Genomic DNA, 20,993 nt, shown 5'->3' on the forward strand with positions numbered 1-20,993 from the left:
TTGCCTCAACTCCACTTTCCAGCCTGTTCCTCACGACCCTTGACTCCCCTGTAGTTCAAGAATCTGTCCATCTCAGCCTGGAATATATTCAATGACTCAGCCTCCACAGCTCTCTGGGGTAGAGAATTTCAAAGATTCTTGATCCTCTGAGTGAAGAAATTCCTCCTCATCTCCGTCTTATGGGTGACCCCTTATTCTGAAACTATGCCCCCAGTTCTAGCTTCCCCCATGAGGGGAAACATCCTCTCAGCATCTACCCTGTCAAGCCCCCTCAGAATCTTATATGTTTCAGTAAGATCACCTCTCATTCTTCTACACGCCAATGAGTACAGGCCCAACCTGCTCAACCTTTCCTCATAAGACCGGTTAGCCTAACATCAGTAGTAGGGAAAGTACTAGAGTCTATTATAAAGGATGTGATAATGGCACATTTAGATAATATCAATGGGATTAAACAAAGTCAATTTATGAAAGGAAAATCATATTTGACAAACCTACTGGAGTTTTTTGAGGATGTAACTGATGGAATAGATAAGGGAGAACCAGTGGATGTAGTGTATTTGGATTTTCAGAAGATCTTTGATAAAGTCCCACATAAGAGGTTAGTGTACAAAATGAAAGCACATAGGATTGGGAGTAATGTATTGGCATGGATTGAAAATTGGTTAACTGACAGGAAACAGGGAGTAGGAATAAATGGGTCTTTTTCGTGGTGGCGGGCAGTGACTAGTTGGGTACCACAGGGATCAGTGCTTGGGTCCCAGCTATTCACAATATATATAAATGACTTGGATGAGCGAACCAAATGTAATATTTCCAAGTTAGCTGATGACACAAAACTAGGTGAGATTGTGAGTAGTGAGGAGGATGCAAAGACGCTGCAAGGAGATTTAGATAGGTTGAGTGAGTGGGCAAACACATGGCAGATGCAGTATAATGTGGAGAATTGTGAAGTTATCCACTTTGGTCGAAAAAACACAAGGACAAAGTATTATTTAAATAGTGATGGCTTGGGAAGTGTCGGTGTGCAGAGGAACCTGGGTGTCCTTGTACACCAGTCATTGAAAGCAAACATGCAGGTGCAGCAAGCAGTTAGGAAGGCAAATGGTATGTTGGCCTTCATTGCAAGAGGATTTGAGTATAGGAGCAAGGATGTCTTACTACAGTTATACAGGGCCTTGGCACCAACTGGCACCAAAATTGTGTGCAGTTTGGTCTCCTCACCTAAAAAAGGATATACTTGGCATAGAGGGAGTGCAGCGAAGATTCACCGGACTGATTCCTGGGATGGCAGGACTGTCGTATGAGGCGAGATTGGGTCGACTAGGCCTATATTCACTAGAGTTTAGAAGAATGAGGGGATCTCATTGAAACGTATAAAATTCTGAATGGGTTTGATAGATTGGATGCGGGGAGGATGTTCCCCCGGCTGGGAAGTCTAGAACAAGGGATCACGGTCTCATGATACGGGGTAGGAAATTTAGGACTGAGATGAAGAGAAATGTTTTCACTCGGAGGGTGATGAACCTGTGGAATTCTCTATCACAGAAGGCTGTGGAGGCCAAGTCACTGAATATATTTAAGAGGGGGATAGATAGATTTCTAGAAACAAAAGACATCAAGGGGTATGGGGAAAAAGTGGGAATATGGTGTTGAGATAGAGAATCAGCCATGATCATATTGAATGGCGGTGCAGACTCGAAGGGCCGAATGGCCTACTACTGCTCCTATTTTCTATGTTTTCGATAAGACAACCCCTTCATCCCAGGAATCGACCTAGTGAACCTTCTCTGAATGATGTTCAATGCAAGTATATCCCTCATTATATAATGAGACCAAAACTGTATGCAGTACTCTAGGTTTGGTCTCACTACCGCTCTGTCCAATTGTAGCAAGACTTCCCTACATTTATACTCCATCATCCTTGCAATAAAGGCCAACATTCCGTTTGCCTTAATTACTTGCTGTACCTGCATGCTAACTTTTTGTTTCTCATGTACAAGGACACCCAAATCCTTCTGTAGCACAGCATTCTGTAGTCTCTCTCCATTTAAATAATTTTCTTTTCTATTCTTCCTACCAAAGTGGATAACCTTACATTTTCCCACATTATACTCCCATCTGCCAAATTTTTGCCCACTCACTTAACCTATCTATATCCCTTTGCAGAAGTGTCCTCCTCACAACTTGCTTTCCCACCTATCTTTGTATCATCAGCAAATTTGGCTACATTACACTCGGTCCCTTCATCCAAGTCATTAATATAGATTGTAAATAGTTGAGGCACCAGCACTGATCCCTGTGGCACCCCGCTAGCTTCAGTTTGCCAACCTGAAAATTACCCATTTGTCCAGATTCTCTGTTTTGTGGCATTAATGTATTTTTGTTGATAATCATTATGCATCAAGGTATTGGTGTGTAGTGTTAGACACTTGTCAGTGTAAACATGATTAAGAAACGGGGGAATAAACACAAACTAAACCATGTAAATGAGAAAATGACAGATTTGCAATGATTTTAAGGCTATAATTAATCTTGGTATGTGGGTGATATTTATAACTAGCTCACAGTTTCTTATCATGGTTTATGACATCCTCAGAACTACCAGCTTATTTTCCCAGGCTTCTCATCAACTTGTATTTGTGATGGAATTCTTGCATTTGTTCAAATTGCTGATTTGGAATTGCTGCCATCTATTAATATGCATTTGAAAAAGAAGTAATCACAAACAGTCTTTATATTTCAACTGCTTTCAAAGAACCTCCGAAGTGTAATTTTGCATTGCTTGGAATACTGTTAGATGTAGTGAAAGACTGATGTCAAAAATATACCAATGCACCAGGAAATTGAATTCTTATTGGTCCTTTTGATCATCATCATAGGCAGTCCCTCAGAATCGAGGAAGACTTGCTTCCACTCTTAACATGAGTTCTTAAGATGGCTGTGCAGTCCAATACAAGAACCACAGTCTCTGTCACAGATGGGACAAATAATGGTTGAGGGAAGTGGTGGGTGGGACTGGTTTGCCGCACGCTCTTTCTGCTGCCTGCGCTTGATTTCTGCATGCTCTGGTGATAAGACTCGAGGAGCTCAGCGCCCTCCCGGATGCACTTCCTCCACTTAGGATGGTCTTTGGCCAGGGACTCCCAGACGTCAGTGGGGATGTTGCATTTTATCAGGGAGGCTTTGAGGGTGTCCTTGTAACGTTTCCGCTGCCAACCTTTGGCTCGTTTACCGTAAAGGAGCGCTTGCTTTGGGAGTCTCGTGTCTGGCATGTGAACTATGTGGCCTGTCCAGCGGAGCTGATCAAGTGTGGTCAGTGCTTCAATGCTGGGGATGTTGGCCTGGTCGAGGACGCTAACGTTGATACGTCTGTCCTCCCAGGGGATTTGTAGAATCTTGCGGAGACATCGTTGGTGGTATTTCTCCAGTGACTTGAGGTATCTACTGTACATGGTCCATGTTTCTGAGCCATACAGGAGGAAGGGTATTACTACAGTCCCATAGACCATCAGCTTGGTGACAGTTTTGAGGGCCTGGACTTCAAATACTCTTTTCCTCAGGCGGCCGAAGGCTGCATTGGCGCACTGGAGGCGGTGTTGGATCTCGTCGTCAATGCCTACTCTTGTTGATAGGAGGCTCCCAAGATAAAGGAAGTGGTCCACGTTGTCCAGGGCCGTGCTGTGAATCTTAATGACTGGGGGGCAGTGCTGTGCAGTGAGGACAGGCTGGTTGATGACCTTTGTCTTACTAATGTTTAGCGTAAGGCCCATGCTTTCGTACACCTCAGTAAATACGTCAATTATGTCCTGGAGTTCAGCCTCTGTGTGCGCAGACGCCGGCATCGTCCGCATACTGTAGCTCGACGACAGAGCTTCGGGTGGTCTTGGATGTGGCCTGGAGACGGTGAAGGTTGAACAGGTTCCCACTGGTTCTGTAGTTTGGTTCCACTCCAGTGGGGAGCTTGTCGACAGTGAGGTGGAGCATGGCAGCAAGGAAGATTGAGAAGAGGGTTGGGGCGATGACGCAGCCCTGTTTGGCCCCAGTCCGGAAGTGGATTGGGCCTGTGGTGGATCCGTTGGTAAGGATCATGCCCTGCATGTCGTCATGAAGCAGGCGGAGGCTGATGATGTACTTTTGGGGGCATCCGAAGCGGAGGAGGACGCTCCATAGACCCTCGCAGTTGACAGTGTCAAAGGCCTTTGTAAGGTCGAAGAAGGCCATGTATAAGGGCTGGCGCTGTTCGCTGCATTTTTCCTGCAGCTGTCGCACTGCAAAAATCATGTCCATTGTGCCCTGTAGGGGATGAAATCCACACTGCGACTCTGGGAGGAGCTCCTCGGCAACAGGGAGAAGACTGTTGAGGAGGACTCTAGAGACGGCTTTCCCAGTGACTGATAGCAGGGAGATTCCTCTGTAGTTGCCGCAGTCGAACATATCCCCTTTTTTAAAAATGGTCACGATCACTGTATCTCTAAGATCTCCCGGCATGCTCTCCTCCCTCCAGATGAGAGAGATGAGGTCATGTATTCGCGCCAGCAGTGTTTCTTCGCCTTACTTCAGTGCCTCAGCAGGGATTCCATCTGCTCCCGTAGCCTTGTCGTTTCTTAACTGCCTTATGGCTTTTTTTACCTCGTGCATTGTTGAGGTCTCACTGAGGTGGTGGCGGGTAGCATTCTGCAGAATGGAGTTGAGAACACTTGAGTCAAAGGCAGAGTCTCGATTGTCCCATAGGCCATTAGGAGCATCTATGCGGAAATAATTCCTTTGTTTGTTATTGGTAGGGAAATCATAAATGCATTTTTTATACTACCCAAACACTTATGAACAAATAGTCAAGAGAAGAACTTGTATTTATATGGCGCCCTTCACAACCTCAGGACATTCCAAATCGATTCACAATCAATGAAGTACTTTTTGATGAGTAATCACTGTTGTAATGTAGGCAAAATTTAGCAGCCAATTTGCGCACAGCAAGGTCCCACAGACTGCACTGAGGGAAAAATATTGGCCACGACACCAGCAGATCTGCTCTACTCTGTCTTGAATAGTGTCAAGAAATCTTTTACTTCCACCTGAGACGTTTAACATCTTATCTCAAAGGTGGCACCTCCAACAGTGCCGCACTCCCTCAGTACTGCACTAATCTGTTAGCTTAGGAGAAGGATTCTGATTTACTGCGTAATATTGGAAATGCCTGCAGTAAACAGATGGCTTTATTTAACTTCATCAGTATCACTGCTGCTATGCAGCTAAGAAGGTCACATCAAAGGAAATTAGTTCCTTACTCAGCTAAATGTACATGAATGTCATACAGACAGGACAGTATGTGTATTGACTATTGTGTTAAGGATTAAAAACATACTTACGTAAAATAAAACAAATATCGACAGTCCAATACAAACTAAGTCACGGTTTTAAAATTTTGTACAGTCGTCTCTATAAATAGAATCATAGGGGCCGATTTTTATCAAGGCCTCCGCCCACCCAAGTGCCGCTCAAAGTGCCACCGATGGCCGCTGAAGTACCGGATGGTACTTTGGGTGGGATATTCATCACAGAGGTCCCTCGAAGGTCGACGGGTGGCAAATGGATGACATACGCCGCCAATTTGGGCGGTAGAGGGTGGGAGGTCTCATTCGCGGCGTCAGAGGCGCTTGCCAACCAAGTGCCACAGAGGATGGAGTCGGGCCCACGGAGGGTAGAAGACCTGGGAAAAGAAATCATCACAAAAAAATAAAAAAAACTATTGGGGACCCTATCCAGGTAAGTTGCTGTGGAAATTTTTTTTTTTAAATCTTCACTGACCTTTTTTTCAGGTTCTTCATTCTTACCGTCGGGGACAGACCAGCGGTCCACCCCCGTTCTGCCTCCGACTCCCGCCCACATCAATATGGGAGCTCAATGGGCGGGAGCTCAGTTGCGCCACTCGGCCGGACGGTCGTCGGCGGCTCTCCCTTCCCACCCGCTCCAGGCCACCTCGAAAGTGGCACTGGGCAGATCTGCAAGAGCAATGTCAGCGGCAGTGGACGGTGAGTTGATGAATTTCGGCCCCATAGAACTTTACAGCACACAGGAGGCCATTCAGCCCATCTTGCCTGTGCCGACTCTTTGAAAGATCTATACAGTTCATCCCACACCCTGCTCTTTCCCCATAGTCCTGCAAATTTTTCCTTTTCAAGTATTTATCTAATTTCCTTTTGAAAGTTATTTTTGAATCTCCTTCCTGCGCCCTTTCAGAACACAACCTTCTCCACAAGCCACCTTTGGGTATGCAAGACCACATGATTAATGTACAATGGCTTGTTCATTTTTCCATAATCACAGAATAAGAAAGAAAGCAAAAGCAGCTTACCTATCTGTAACTGTTGCTAGGAGATGTGCCACTTCTGCTGTGATCGGGTGTTTAAAAGGTGTCCCAGCCTTGCTAGTGAAACTAAAACCCATCACCATAGCAGTAGAGGAGAATCTCCTAGCAACTGCATCAGCTGTAGGTAAACTGACTGTTTATAGATTTTTTGATCTAATGTTCTGAGTAGGATTTTATTTTTAACTGTTACATTTCTTACTAATAATTGAGCCCATTTTATTATTTTAATGATGGGATTAAGTGACGAAGATTTGAGTGGAAGATGCATCTGCCTTTCAACCATTTTTACTCATTGGAGTTGCTGTTTGCTGTATAATTTAAATCCCTGTCGAAACATGCACTGTAGGCTTCTTTGTGGTTTGGCCCTGAAAAGGTTCATAGTATTAAAGGTTAATAATGCCAAGTCAAAATTCTTCAATGATTTGATGGATAAATATTAAAATCAAGAAGTAGAATTATGTTTTCAAATTTTATAGAATAATAGAATCGTACAACACTTTCAAGACCATTCGGCCCATCGTGCCTGTGCCGACTCTTATATATATCTATCTTTTCGGAGGTGGCAGCTTGACATTAAAGGATGCCGTGTAAGGAGTCGTAGCATGAAAGTTTCTGCTCACATTCCTGTAAATTTCCACATGAAAACTATGGCATTGATAAGAGGCTCCAAAAGAAGGTGATTTCCCCAAAGTGAGAATGGGCCATCAGCAAGTGAGTTGCCTGAGACTGCTCGTGCGCTCCTGTTTGCAGCTTGCATAGAGTGGCATTGGCAGAGACCGAGGAGAAGAGCAATGTTTATTCACATCCTCAATTGAAAACTCCTGTTGACTAGGGTGGGGGAGTGGAGGGCAGTGGTGAGTGATGGTGATAAAAAGTAACTCACGACAGGAAAAAAAATATCATTTTTTTTCCCTAACGAAACAATTCATTTTAGGATGATGCACTGTGGGACATGGCGGTAGGCCCATGCTGACATTCTCCACATGTTGGGGTCCAAGGCGGGCGGGCAGAGAGTGGGTGGTGGGGCGGGGGGGTGGGGGGGGGGGGGGGGTGGAGTGCCAGGCCAAGGCTAAGCTCTGACAGTGACAGGGGAAATATCATTTGGTAAAACATCCTAACCAGTTTCACACACCTTTTACAAGTTGTCTCGAGATCAAAATGACCAGAAATCCGAGAACGAGTTGTCTGCTCAGCTTTCCTGATGGCTTTGTGGAGACGCAAGTGATTAAGGAAAATGGATGGGGAGAAAAATAATTCAACAGTTAATAGACACATTGCTTAAGGCAAAGTGAAAAATGACTTTGAAACCATTTGCATTTAAGTTGAGTGGCATAGCAAATATAAAAAGTACAAAGCAAAATGTAGCTGGTAGACACCTCTGTGGGAAAATTCTGGTGATATTTGCAACAACGAGAGTGACAGCTCTTTCTCCCATTTATGAATTTGTGAACCGCAATATGTGATTGCGGGCTATCATTAAATGACTAATGGAGAAATTAAAGGACAGCGTAAAGCGGGGTTACCTCCCAAGAGCACTGTGTATTTTGAAATGCAGATTGAAATAATAAGGCAAACAGCAACCCCAATGGGTAAAAAAGCTCAAAAGACAAATGCATCCAAATGCTCAACACTTAATCCCTGCATTAAAAAAATAAAAGTGGACCCAGTTGTCAGTACGAAATAGAACAGTCAAAAAACAAAATCCTACTCAGAAAATGAGATTAAATAAAATATGTGTGCTTGTGCATAATAAAGATATATGAATGCCAGAAACACATGGGGAAAAAACATCATCACGATCCAGTTCACTGGAAACCTGTTCTTGTTTGACAAGCTCCTAAAGGAAATCCTGATATAACAATTTGCATTTATATAACACCTTTAACATAGAGAAATGTCCCAAGGTACTGCAAGGGATGTAATCAGACAAAAATGGACTCCAAGCCAAAAAAGGAGATATGAGGGGGAATGACCTTGGTCAAAGAGGTCGGTTTTAAAAAGTGTCCTAAAGCAGAGGGTGGTGGAGAGGCAGAGCGTTTTAGGTGGGGAATTGCAGAGGGTGGGGCCGAGACAGCTGAAGTTTCATTTGTCAATGGTGGGAAGAATGAGGGGTGAGGGATTGTCAAAAATCCGGAGTCCGAGCAACCGAGAGATATGGGGAAGTTCTAGGGCTGGAGGAGATTCCAGAGATACAAAGAAGCAAAGCCATGAGGCTGAGAATTTTAAATTGAAGGCACTAACAGACTGAGAGCCAATGCAGATCAACAAGGACAGCAATGATAGGTGAGCAGGACCTGCTGCTGGATAGGATATGGGCAGCAGAGTTTGAGATGAACTGAAATCAATAGAGGGTCGGGATGGGGAATGGAAAGGTGACCCAGAGAGCATTGAAAGAATTGAGTCTGAGGATGAAAAAGGCATGAGTGTGATGATGGGATTGGCAGCAGATAGGTTGAGGCAGGGGCAGAGATGGGTAATGTTACCGAGGTGGAAGTAGGCAATCTTTATAATGGAGAGTATATGCGATCAGATGATAACCTCAGAGTTGAGTAGGACCCGAGATTGTAAACAGTATGGTTCAGTCTGGGAGAGTGGAATCAATGGCAAGGCTATGGGGTTTGTGGCCTGAGCTAAAAATTATGTCTTCAAATTTCCCAGTGTTTAACTGGGGGAAATTGTGCCTCATCCATTATTGGATATCGGACAAGTAGTCTGATGATGCAGAGGCTGTGGAAGGTTCAAGAGAGTTGGTGGAGAAGTAGAGCTGGGTGATATCTGTAAGCTGACCCCTTGTCTGCAGAAGATGTTGCCAAAGATGATGAAGAAGACGACGGAGCCAAGAATAAATCCTTGGGTGACTTCATGGGGAATAGTATGGGAGCAGGAAGAGAAACCATTGCTGAAGACTCTCTGGCTTTGATCAAATAGCTAAGAGTGGAACCAAGCAAGGGTAATCCCAATTATGCTGAACAATGGAGGAAAAGTGATGGAGGAGGATTATGTGGTCAACTGTGTTAAAGGCTCCAGAGAGATCACAAAGGGATAATGCAGTACTTAGCACTAGTATGGCCCCAAGCTAAGTTAGCTGATTCCAACCAGGGCAAAAGTCATTTGCCACAGGTAACTTCAGTATCTTCAGCCTTAGTAAGGTAAAAATTTCTGGTTGCTGTCCATTGGCCCTTCCTGGAAAGTTGGGGGTGATATTGGACCTCGTTATGACCATTAAAAAAAAAACTTCACTTTATGTGGAGCCAGAAGGTGCAGGGGTGCTCTTCCTAACTCCACAATAAAACTGGGCTGCTCGCCCCCTCCCGATTGCCTCTCCGCCCCCCCGCCCCCCGCCCCCATTAGGCCCTCAGCTGGAACTTAATAATGAGGCAGGTTCAAGGCCTCACATTGTGTTTACAAACAACACTGGGATGGTAATGGATAAGGACTAACCAGTTTAAGGGAATTGCTTTCCCTGTTCATTATATGTAGCAAGATTATAAAGACATATATAAATATATTGCAATTCTACCAAGAAACCTCCCTCATCAATAACATAAACGGAAATATGTAGTACATTTTGGAAAGAACACAAGATAAAGGAAAGGATTACATGGTGGAAATCATATCTTGGAATTACATATGTTGTCATAAACATAACTTTTAAACATTTTCTGAATCTCGAGAGCATAGTAAACCCTGCAATCATTCACTGCTGTCCGGTAATTCCAACATATTAACAGCTTAAAATCTTCAAATCTACATGCATAAACCTGACATAAGCAAATGTTTACAAATCCCTTAGTATGCTAGTTGTGATATACCCAGTCCTACGTATACAGACAGTCAAGTTGGATTATAAACAGCTTTTGCATGCCTCAACAGATTACAGGTAACAGGATTCCATTGTAGAGTGTGAACATTAGCTCTTCAACTTGTGGTTGATTTGTACTCATGTTGCTTTATTTTTTGGCTCAGGTTCTTGGGACTTGGATTCATTTATGGCCAGGTTCAACCTTGGAAGCTCAGTGGCATCAACCCAACTGATGATCCAGAACTCTGAAGACTGAAAGAAAGGCAATACTATGAAAGCTTTCAGAGAGGAACTTCAGCTTTGCATTACACCCACTACTAGAACAACTCCTTCACTGCATTTGCTTGACTAATACCAAAGCATGCTAAGATAGTGCTTTTTGTTGTTTGCCTACACAGGTTTTACAAAAAAAATGTATAATAAGGGATAACCCCCTGTCAGTCTCATAATTGCAACTGAAACTCTGAGAAGTGAAAATATTACATCGGCAAATCAAGAGCAGAAACATCCATGATATCGAGGTAGCTTTATTTAATCTCTGCCTGTTAGTAAGAGAAAAAGATAGATTGCCGTCTCTTTACAGGTTTTTAAAAATCTAGACAGACTGATCTCCTGTGGCTGGGAAGATCTCCTGCCTAAATGTTACCAACAATCCGAAGTGAAACGAGATCAGGTGTCATCATGAAGTTCTCAGTGGATTTAGGTCCAGGGCAATTAATTCAGCACGAATTGATGTGTGTTAGGCAATATTACGACAAAATATTATTAAATTATAATGAAATTGAAATGTGAGGGTGTTTTGGGGTGAGACATTTAATAAAACTAAATTCTACCAACCCTACTCCAGAAATCATTAGTTTGAGAGCTGAACAGATTCTTTCTTTCCTGTTTTTAGTTTGATTGTGCAATGAATTTACCATTTAGACCGAGTAACACAGATATGAATTTCCTAGTTCAGTTGTGTTTTGGCCATACATCATGAGAAATATTTGTGGTCATACTACCACACAAAGGCACATTTAGGTCCAACGGCATTTTTTTTACATAGCTAATTATTACAGAAAAGCCCATTTAGTCAGTCTGAGGACCAAGGTGGTTCTCGTTAGCCATGACCATTACTCTATTCATACTTTTAAAAGAAAACTGTTTCTGCACAAGATAATTAGGATGCGGTAGACTATTCGCTCCATCTTAATTAATCGATTAAGAAAACATGTAGTTCTCCCATTACAACATCTAATTGTTGCTAACATAAGAACATAAGAAATAGGAGCAGGAGTAGGCCATTTGGCCCCTCGAGCCTGCTCCGCTATTCAGTAAGATCATGGCTGATCTTGACCTCAACTCCACTTCCCTGCCCACTCTCCATAACCTTTGACTCCCTTATCATTCAAAAATCTGTCTATCTCCACCTTAAATATATTTAATAATTCAACCTCCACAGCTCTCTGGGGCAGAGAATTCCAAAGATTCACGACTCTCATTTCCATTTTAAATGGGCGACCCCTTATTCTGAAACTATGCCCCCTATTTCTAGATTCCCCCACAAGGGGAAACATCCTCTCTGCATCTATCACCTCCACTATCCTACCTGGAGGCCGATTCCACGTGTTGAAGAACTTCCTGATGTCAGTCCAAAATGTTCCTTCTGCTTGCTTGAACCTGTGTGTCCTTATTCTACTTCAGTGATTTAATTTAAAATAATATTCTGGATTTATCTTTTCCATTCTCCTGACTGTGTTATATACCTTTACAAGATCACCTCTCAAATCTAGGATGAAAAGCCATGGGTTCTCCATTTTTGAGTGATATTTTCTCATTTCAGTTCTTCTCCCTGCCTAAACCCTTCTACATGACTTCATTCACCTGAGCGAGTGAGGATGGTCGAGTCTGAATGATAGGTCTTCCTAAGACTCACATGACGGGGGCTAGAACTGGGAAGATCAGACTGCACCACCTTTCTTTGCCTGTTCAATTATGAAAATGTGAAAGTTCTTTTTTTAAAACAAAGATGGCTTTGAGGCTGTGGAGAAAGTTACTCAGTTGCTTCCCAAGTAATAATTGGCTTATCATAAGACTGCTAACTGTTTTGAATATTGAGTTACAAGTGAGCAGAATTTCTTTCATTATTTGGGTAATAAATTAAGACTGATATGTTTTGAATTGATTTTTAATAAACTAACTAAAGGTTGACAAAAGAAAATACTATGCTGTTGATGCTTAGCTGGCGATCTGGTAAGTAAATGCTGTTACTTTATTCTCATGGAGTTTCATTTTTTCTCACCTATTTTCTCCTGTGTCTGTAGTTTAGAATCAATAAATAAAATGCTGCTTGATGTCATGAAAAATGCATCCAACTTGTTTATCACAAAATTTCATAACTAAATCAGACAAAATATATTTCTGCTTTTGCCACCCCGTGACCTAGAGTTCCACTTCTAAATGAGCTTGTTTGATGAATGGGACTCACAAATTGAATGAGATGTAACTTGTGTTTGATCTTTCAACATATTATTAAGTGCATCAAAGGCAAAGTACGCTCCCATCTCTCTGTTGCTAAATTTATATTTAACATCATATCCTAACTTTTAGAAAATATCTTCCGTATTCTGAGTTATAGAGACTGCCATTTCAAATTTCCACTTCCAGGTTTTCAGCGTCAACATCAGGAGCTCAGGTATCCTTAGAAAGCCGTGAAGCACGAAACATACTATCTACAATTTTCAGGACGGTGCTGGAGCCATACTGCAATTGGAACCTTCCTTTGGGCATCCAATGGTTTGCTCAATTCTTGTCTTGATCTTCATGCGTGCTTTATTGAAGCACTCCTCTGCAGTACTAGTCCTACCATGAGCCACAAGAGTATCGGGAGTTCCTGTTGAAATAGAGCTGAAACACTGGACTGACAAAGTATAGAAGCATCAGGGGATGTGGAGGTCCTGCCCAACATAAAGGCAGGACCTCCAAATACACATGGTTTCCTGGCTCCCGGGAAACCAGTGCAGCAGCAGTCAATTTTAAATTGAGCTCCCAATTGTGCTGTGGGAGCCTGATTTAAATATATTAATTAATGTCCTGCCTCACCACGGTGGAACACTCGGACACTCTGATATCCGCAACCGGAAAAAGAATGGGGGGGGCGGGTGGGGTATGTGCGCAATGGGTTGGTGTCACATTCCCATATTTAACTCTTTAACCCCTCATCCCCGACCCTCTCCTATCCATCATGAGGAGGTTACTATCGAGGCAATTGTGAGATTGGCGTTTGGGGGCAGCTCCACCACTTATCCTGACACCTTCCTCTCCTAGTTACATGTGCAGGAACCTCACACTGTTGGCAACAGCGCTAGGATAACAAGCCAATGTGGTTTGTGTACCTGCAAAGCAAAAACAAAAGCAATTGTAACAGTTAACTGGCACATTTTGCTCGTGGAAAGATTTGAAATTTTCATACCAGTGGGTTGATATTTCTGACTGACACACGGTATTAAGACTGAAATAAGTAGTGTTTTTGAGTTGGGTCAATTAGTTACAAAATAGTCGGCTAGCATATGCGTGCATTTAGAGAAAAGTCATGTTTTTTTGTTGGCTTCAACGGGGTAAAAAAAAAATCAATCTACTTACAAACTGCATACAGAGGCGAAAAGCTTTCATGTTGCATCAAGTTCGGATCTGTGTACCCTTGGAGCAGAGCTTGTGTTGTTCACCCACATCAACTTCCTTCACATTTTTCTTACCACCAGTGATAGTTGGATACGTATTTGGAAAGGAAGAACATAAAAGGGTATGGGACAAGGGAAATGGGATTGAAGTAGCCAGCTCCAGCTGAGGACCGAGTGATGACAGCAAACACAGTGGGGGTAATTTTAACCTAACCTGGAAACTACCGAGATTGGACCAGTTACCTGTTTTAATTTTTGGTACCAGAGTGTTTTATTTGAGCTGAAAAGTGCATGCAAACCGTGATCTCCGAATAAATGGGAGTGGGGAACTTCACAGAGCAGCAGGTGTGAAATTTCTGACAATGGCACCATCCTCACCAAAACACTTTGTACTCCTGACTGAAGATAACATTCCCCAGATAAACAGACGACAAATCGCAACCATTGGCGGGGGGGCAACCAGTAGAAGAGACGGCAGATTTCTCACCCAGGAATCGCCATGGGAGGCCCCAGTCTATGGACATATATTGGCCATTTCTTCATCGTCGTCAAGTCAAAATCCTTCTACTCCCGACCTAACAGCACTGTGGGAGCACCTTCACCATATGGACTGCAGCGGTTCAAGAAGGCGGCTCACCACCACGTTCTCCAGGGCAGTGAGGGATGGGTAATAAATGCTGGCCTTGCCAGTGATGTCGACAGCTTGTGAATGAATTCATGAAAAGATTTTAAAAACCCTGCCCGATGTTATTGTGAAATTTCAGTGGGAAATAAAATCGGACGGAGTGTAAAATGGATGGCCGTTCTGATCTCATTGATTTCCAGGCGGGTGTATTCGATTAAAATTGCCTCTATAATGAGTGGAATTTTGTGCTGTGGCTCTGAAATGAAATCTAGTGTGCAAGGAGGCCTACAGCTGCTGCTTTCCTTGAAAAAACATGAGCGGGGTTTTAACTTCCAGGCAGGAAGCCACGGGAGAAGCACCAGACTTCCCGCCAGGAGCCACCATGTTTTAATGGCTGGGCCTCATTAACAGGGCAATAAAGAAGAAGCTGGCAAACTGCCACCCTGCCCAGCCTGGAGGACACCCGTTGGCATTCAGGTAAGTCCCAGGGGGAGGAGGAGCTGGCTCGGGAGGTTATCACAGGTAGAACGTGAGGAGCCCAAGTCTAACCTTCCCTTGCAATTTCTTCCTCCTTCGCTCCAACAGGCCTTCCTGGTCAGAGCAACCACGCTGGATCTCCACCACGCCAAATTGATTTGTTGTCCTGTCTACGCAATAGACCGCTGATTTGTACATTATTATGGGCCGTCTGACATCTGGTGTTAAAACTGCCGCAGAGAAATGAAAGGTACCACACGGTTTCAGCTCTCATTCCACTCAGCTTCTGCTGAACGGAGCGAGTTAAAATCCTACCAGCGGTTTTGTATGGCACTGTCCCTTTAAAGCACGGACTCTTTTAAGTGGCAAGAGGAACACATGGCAGTTGTTTCCCCATGGGAAGTTGACAGTGATGTCTTTTTAAGCCGTCACATCCAATGAAATGCAAAGAAACAACAGAGTAGCCGGTTTCCAATAAAGTTTCGAATGTAGATTTGAGTGGGTTTAAACATCTGGGTTTTAGTGCAAGGAAAATTTGGTATCAGAAGTTCAGAAGTGTGCCTTTAGCCCAGGGATTTCCTTTAATCAGTCTTGATCATTGTGAGAAATTTGTATTGAAATGGGTTGGGGCATCAATTGAAAGTATGTGTCACCCAGATTCAGGAACCAATTTATTCCGGTTATAAAGATACTTCATAAAGTGGTCGCAGCATTAGTCAAATACCAGGCACAACCAGCCTTGAGACAGAGTTTCTTATGTTGTACCCAAGAGCTGGCTAGTCAATCCGGTGTTGGTGTCAATGGGCTGGTATTTTGCAGGGATTGGCGACTATTGACCTCATGGTGCATTTTATCATCGTCTTTCCACTTTGATACAAATGCAGGCTGGTAACATGGCTTGGGGAAACACCGAACCCATATTAAAATAGCCTACAGAGGGAAAATACCTAACACAGTAGCAGAGCTATCCTAACTATTAAGGTTAACTAGATTACAGTGCACTGTAACCGGTGAATTAGAAAAGTGCTGTGTATAATTTCTCAGAAGTAAACAAATGCGGTCAGTTACTTCAAATATAGATCATGACCTTTCAGTTATTAGTAATGCGGGAATTTTCAGAGTGCACAGTACTCAAGGTTGTGTCTGAAACATGGTGCTGCAGTGATTTGCGTGGTATTGCCGCATTGTAGGGTTTGCAAGCTGCTTCAGTACTGGGGAATTTCAACAAGGCTCCATTTCCCAGAACAGCCAGGATGAGGCGACTGGGAAAGTTCAGCTCAAATTCCACCAAGTTGCCTACCCAGGCTGCATCCAATTTTCTAATTACTACAGCACAAACCTTGGTCAATGTCATTTTCTAATTTGGTTCTAGTTTTAAATTGACCTTTCTGTGAATGTTAATGACTTGTGACATGTTGCATTACCAGCGACACGATTCTGTGTTCCTCTTGTCTCTAAACCCTGTGAATATCTTGTAAGATAACTCAAGATAACAAAATGTTACCAGATAACATAAGATAACAAGTGGTCCTTTTATAAATGTCAACTAGTCAGACTTGGTCACTTAGAATTGTAAGTGTGATATGAATGGAAAATCTCAAATGCACTGTAACTTAATAATGAACTATGTCCAATTTTAGTACAATAATTTGAACAAAATGATGAACAAGCATTATTGTATCACTGCTTATTTGATTTCTTACTAAATTTAGACTTTTGGTCACTTTGGTCCCTACTGCTGATGCCCCTTTACTTCCTGCTTGAGCCAAGAATGCCTCATCCTCGACCTCGTCCTCCTCTTCCAGCTGCAAGAACAGTGTAAAAACAATCAGAAGTTTGCCAGAAGACCCCCTACCCACTCACCATAATTACTTTCGCAATCGATTACTGCCAGTTCCAACAGCCAAAAGTCGCAAAAAGCACAAAATCAGCACACAAGCTGTCCAAATAAACTGACCTGAGAGCAGCTGATGATCCCTTTAAATATCGCTGGAAATTATGCCTTCCAGGCTGTCCTCGCCCGTGATTTAAAATTGGCGAATAGGACGACAGAGATGTTGAAAAGGGCTTTTGGGTCCATAAGTGGGGTACCCTAATTAGCATAAATAGGCGCCTGTCAATCTCGTTCGAGTGGGCTGGCGACTAAAAGAAGCCTGAACTCAAAATGGCAACAGGCGTATTCTGCAAAACAGACGTGAAAGATCGAGGCCCGACTTTCAGTGCATAAGGGCTCATGTTTTGGATGTAAAACAGGCGTTCCCCGCATGTATTGATGGTGCTCAGAAGGCAGCATTCTTTTGTGTCCAAGCGCTACACAACACCAGTCTCAGAGCTCAGCCACTGAGGGTTCCCTTGAGTTGGCCTTCTTTCCAGCTTGTTCCTGTTCCTCTGCTGCCACCTGGACTGGCCCCTGTCTTATGTTGTGTGCTTCACTCAGAGCTCCTTCTTCAAAGTCTAATTCGGAATTCCCCAACGTGGATGTTCCTGTGCTTGCAGCAGGTGCAGGGAGTGCCGGTGTGGGCTGTGAAGTGGGAGGCTCAGCATCCTCTGGGCATGCAGCTGGGGGTGGCTCTTCAGGGACAGCAATGGAAACACAAGAGGAACAAGCATTGCAACGATATCAGTAACACACGACCTTGCAACAGATGCGACTTGCCAATATCTGCCATGCTAAGATGCTCTGCCACATCCCCACCTCTTGTTTTCTGGAGGGCAAATGCCCCCACCCATATGTCAATCAAAGGCGAAGGATGGAACATGGCCTTGGCCACCTTTCCCACTATTTACACAGTTCCAAAAGTGGGCACTAGGGGCCACCTGTTGGCAGAAGGGGGCTTTGATCCAAATGGAGAAGTGAGACCTGAGCAATGGCTTTGAGTCCAACCATGTACAGGCTCCACCAAGAAATGTTGAAGTGTAAATGTATAAAAACAAATGTTTGCAGAGACTGCACACTGGCTACTATTTTATCCAGCCACAGCCTGATTCCACCCCCAGAGTGGCATGACTTTCCAGTAGAGGTCAACGGGCATGTCTCCCATAATGACCCTGGGGCCAAAAATAAGGCCAGGGACAGATAGCTATCTCTAGAGACGGTGGTAGTGTCCGCCTGTCTCACTGCTGCCGGTGCAGTGCCTGAATGGAAAGCCTGGGTGGATACTTTGCCTAGAGGTATGAATTTGATAGCTGAATGTAGATTATACAGTCTGAACATGTGCAATGTACCCAAATTCCCAGGATTTACTCAGCTGAATTGGTGGAAGATGTTTTTTCAGCTAGTTGCAACTTCTGATCTCTTTTTGGAAATTATTTGAGGTAGACTTAGAAGCTCTGTGTGTGCTTAAGTGAATGTGTGAGAGAGAGACTGAATAGCCTACTCCTTTTCCTATGATCCCTTCTAATCTGACTGCCCAACCTTTCCTTCTTGGTTAATACTTGGCCATATTGTTAACCTCAGCTGTTTCTCCTCCTATGCCTGCACAGTCACCACGGGTGTGTCCCAGGATTACATCCATTCATTATTAACATGTTACTTATCAGTGATATCATCTGCAAAGCACGATCTCAGCTTAAACATGCATATCAATGATGTTTGACTCTATTCCTTCACCACCACTAATGACTCCAGTTACCACCCCTTCTCCAACTGCATGTCTACCCTCAGCTCGTGGGTGGGTAATTCAAAATCGCCTTTATCTTAATATCACCTAAATTAGACCATGCTTTTTGGCTCTGGCCAGCACTTGTTCTTCTGCCACTTATGCCCCAGCATTGAAGCACTGACGACACTCGATCAGCTTCGCTGGGCAGGCCACATTGTTCGCATGCCAGATACGAGACTCCTAAAGCAAGCGCTCTACTCGGAACTCTTTCACAGCAAACGAGCCAAAGGTGGGCAGAGGAAACGTTACAAGAACATCCTCAAAGCCTCCCTGACAAAGTGCAACATCCCCACCGACACCTGGGAGTCCCTGACCAAAGACCGCCCTAAGTGGAGGAACTGCATCCAGGAGGGTGCTGAGCACCTCGAGTCTCATCGCCGAGAGCATGCAGAAATCAAGCGCAGGCAGCGGAAGGAGCGTGCGGCAAACCAGCCCCACCCACCCTTTCCCTCAACGACTGTCTGTTCCACCTGTGACAGGGACTGTGGCTCTTGTATTGGACTGTTCAGCCACCTAAGGACTTATATTTAGAGTGGAAGCAAGTCTTCCTCGATTCAGAGGGACTGCCTATGGTGATGATGCTTCCAATTCCATCAACTTCCCTGGCTGCTTGCTTAGGCTGCAATTAGATATTGGTAGCCTTGAGATTCAGATTCACCCTATGCTGAATTGTTTACCCCAGAACCAATCCCTCGCCAAAAGCACTGCCCTCATATGCCCTTCCCTCTCCCCCACCAATCCTGCAATCCTATTTCACGCCTGAATGATCAACTTCTCAGATGCCTTCTTGGCTTCCACCTTTCACAAACCTCAGCTAATCTGAATCTTGAACAAGCTGGGCCTCCTTTCTCAGGAAAAGAGAAGGCTGAGGGGTGACCTAAAAGAGGTCTTCAAAATTCAGAAGGGATTTGATAAGATAGACGTAGAGAAAATATTTCCATTTGTGGGGGAATCCAAAACTAATTAGGGCTAGAAATTTGTTGCATTTGCACCTTTAAGTGAGGGAAGAGCCCCTTGCATGCAGCAGCGCTGCATGGCCCAGTGCCCAGCACTGCTGAGACGTCCGCCCCGTTAGCACCCCAGGAAGGAAGTAAAGTGCTTGATTTAGCGCTTCACTTATTTCGGGGGCAGTAACGCAAATTTCTGAAGAGGAGCAAGACTTCAGCAACTGGCGCTAAGACTCGCGCCTCCTGACTATTACTACCCCCAAACGGAGCGATACTGAATTTCTCCCCCTAAAAGGTCTTAAATATGATAGTCACTCATAAATCCAGTTAGAAATTTAGGAGAAGCTTCTTTATCCAGAGAGTGCTTAAAATTTGAAACTTTCTCCCACATCGACAAGTTAAGGCGATTAGCATAGAAGCATTTAAGGGGAAGCTAGATCAGTACATGAGGGAGAAAGGAGTAGAAGGATATGCTGATGGGGGGAGATGAAGTAGGGTGGGAGGATGCTCGTGTGGAGCATAAACACCGGCACAGACCAGTTGGGCTGAATGGCCTGTTTCTGTGCTGTTAATTCAATATATCTCTGAGACCTCAGGTCTTTTCTCATACTCCAATCATCACTGTCCTTGCTGAACTCCACTGTGCCCTGGTGAATCAATTTCAAAATCCTTGCCTTGTTTTCAAATACCTCCATAGCTTTGCTTGAGTGATTGTCTCGAGCAGTCTGTCCCATGTCAAACTCTCCTCCACTCTAACAGTTCATGCCTGTTCCTTCCACGCCATCATTGGAGGCCAACCTTTCAGTCATCAAAGCCCGACTTTCTGGAATTCTCTCCCAAGACTATTTTGTCTTGCTACCTCTCCTTCTAAAAATGAAAACTTATTCACGAGGCCTTTGCTTCCCACTTCCCCCAGCATCCCTCCTTTTCCTCTCCGTCATCCCCCGCTCCCCTTTGCAAAGCGCCCTGAAACGTTTCTTTTATGAGGATTATTGTGTGTTGCTGCTGCTCTTGGTTGATCACTTGCCAGGGGAAATTCACTTGTTACTCATTCTCTACAAATGGCTCAACCCATCTTAACCTTCTCGCTTGCTCCTACTTTCAAAGGGACTCATTGTTCTCTAGTTCTTATGTCTGCCGACTGCTTCACTAGTGATGAAATTGTTCTATTTGATATGGAATATCCTACCAAGCCAGCGATGGTGAAAAACTCATTAACATTCATCTGTCTTTCTGAGGAACCAGCTTTTCACTCAGTACAGTAATAGTCTGATCATGCATCCTGGCAGGAATCCTAACCACGTCTATTCAGATTACTACACTCCTCCAGATTGTTTGCAAGCCCAGTTGCAACTCCCACTGGCTTTCCTAATCCCGATAGTTTATCTCGTTCTCATGCTTTCCACCTTTGGCAACTATACTTCCTTCAGAATTAAACAGGTCTCACA

At 44.0% G+C, this 20,993-nt stretch overlaps 1 protein-coding gene across 2 annotated transcripts in view; it reads left to right on the forward strand.

Annotated features, from left to right (window-relative positions):
• The window catches only part of LOC139234770 (phosphatidylethanolamine-binding protein 4), a 539,832-nt gene extending 527,318 nt beyond the window's left edge, over positions 1-12,514 (forward strand). Inside the window, exon 8 of one of the 2 annotated variants that reach the window (XR_011588342.1) lies at positions 10,337-10,424. Coding sequence is in view for 1 of the 2 variants with exons in the window: in XM_070865462.1 (XP_070721563.1) it covers positions 10,337-10,428 (92 nt within the window). In the remaining variant the exon portion in view is untranslated. Of the gene's footprint in view, positions 1-10,336 lie in introns of both variants that reach the window. The other variant, XM_070865462.1, reaches the window with a different exon arrangement.
• Positions 12,515-20,993: the final 8,479 nt, after the last annotated feature.

This window comes from Pristiophorus japonicus, chromosome 22 (assembly GCF_044704955.1).
Source record: "Pristiophorus japonicus isolate sPriJap1 chromosome 22, sPriJap1.hap1, whole genome shotgun sequence".
Lineage (NCBI taxonomy): Eukaryota > Metazoa > Chordata > Chondrichthyes > Pristiophoridae > Pristiophorus > Pristiophorus japonicus.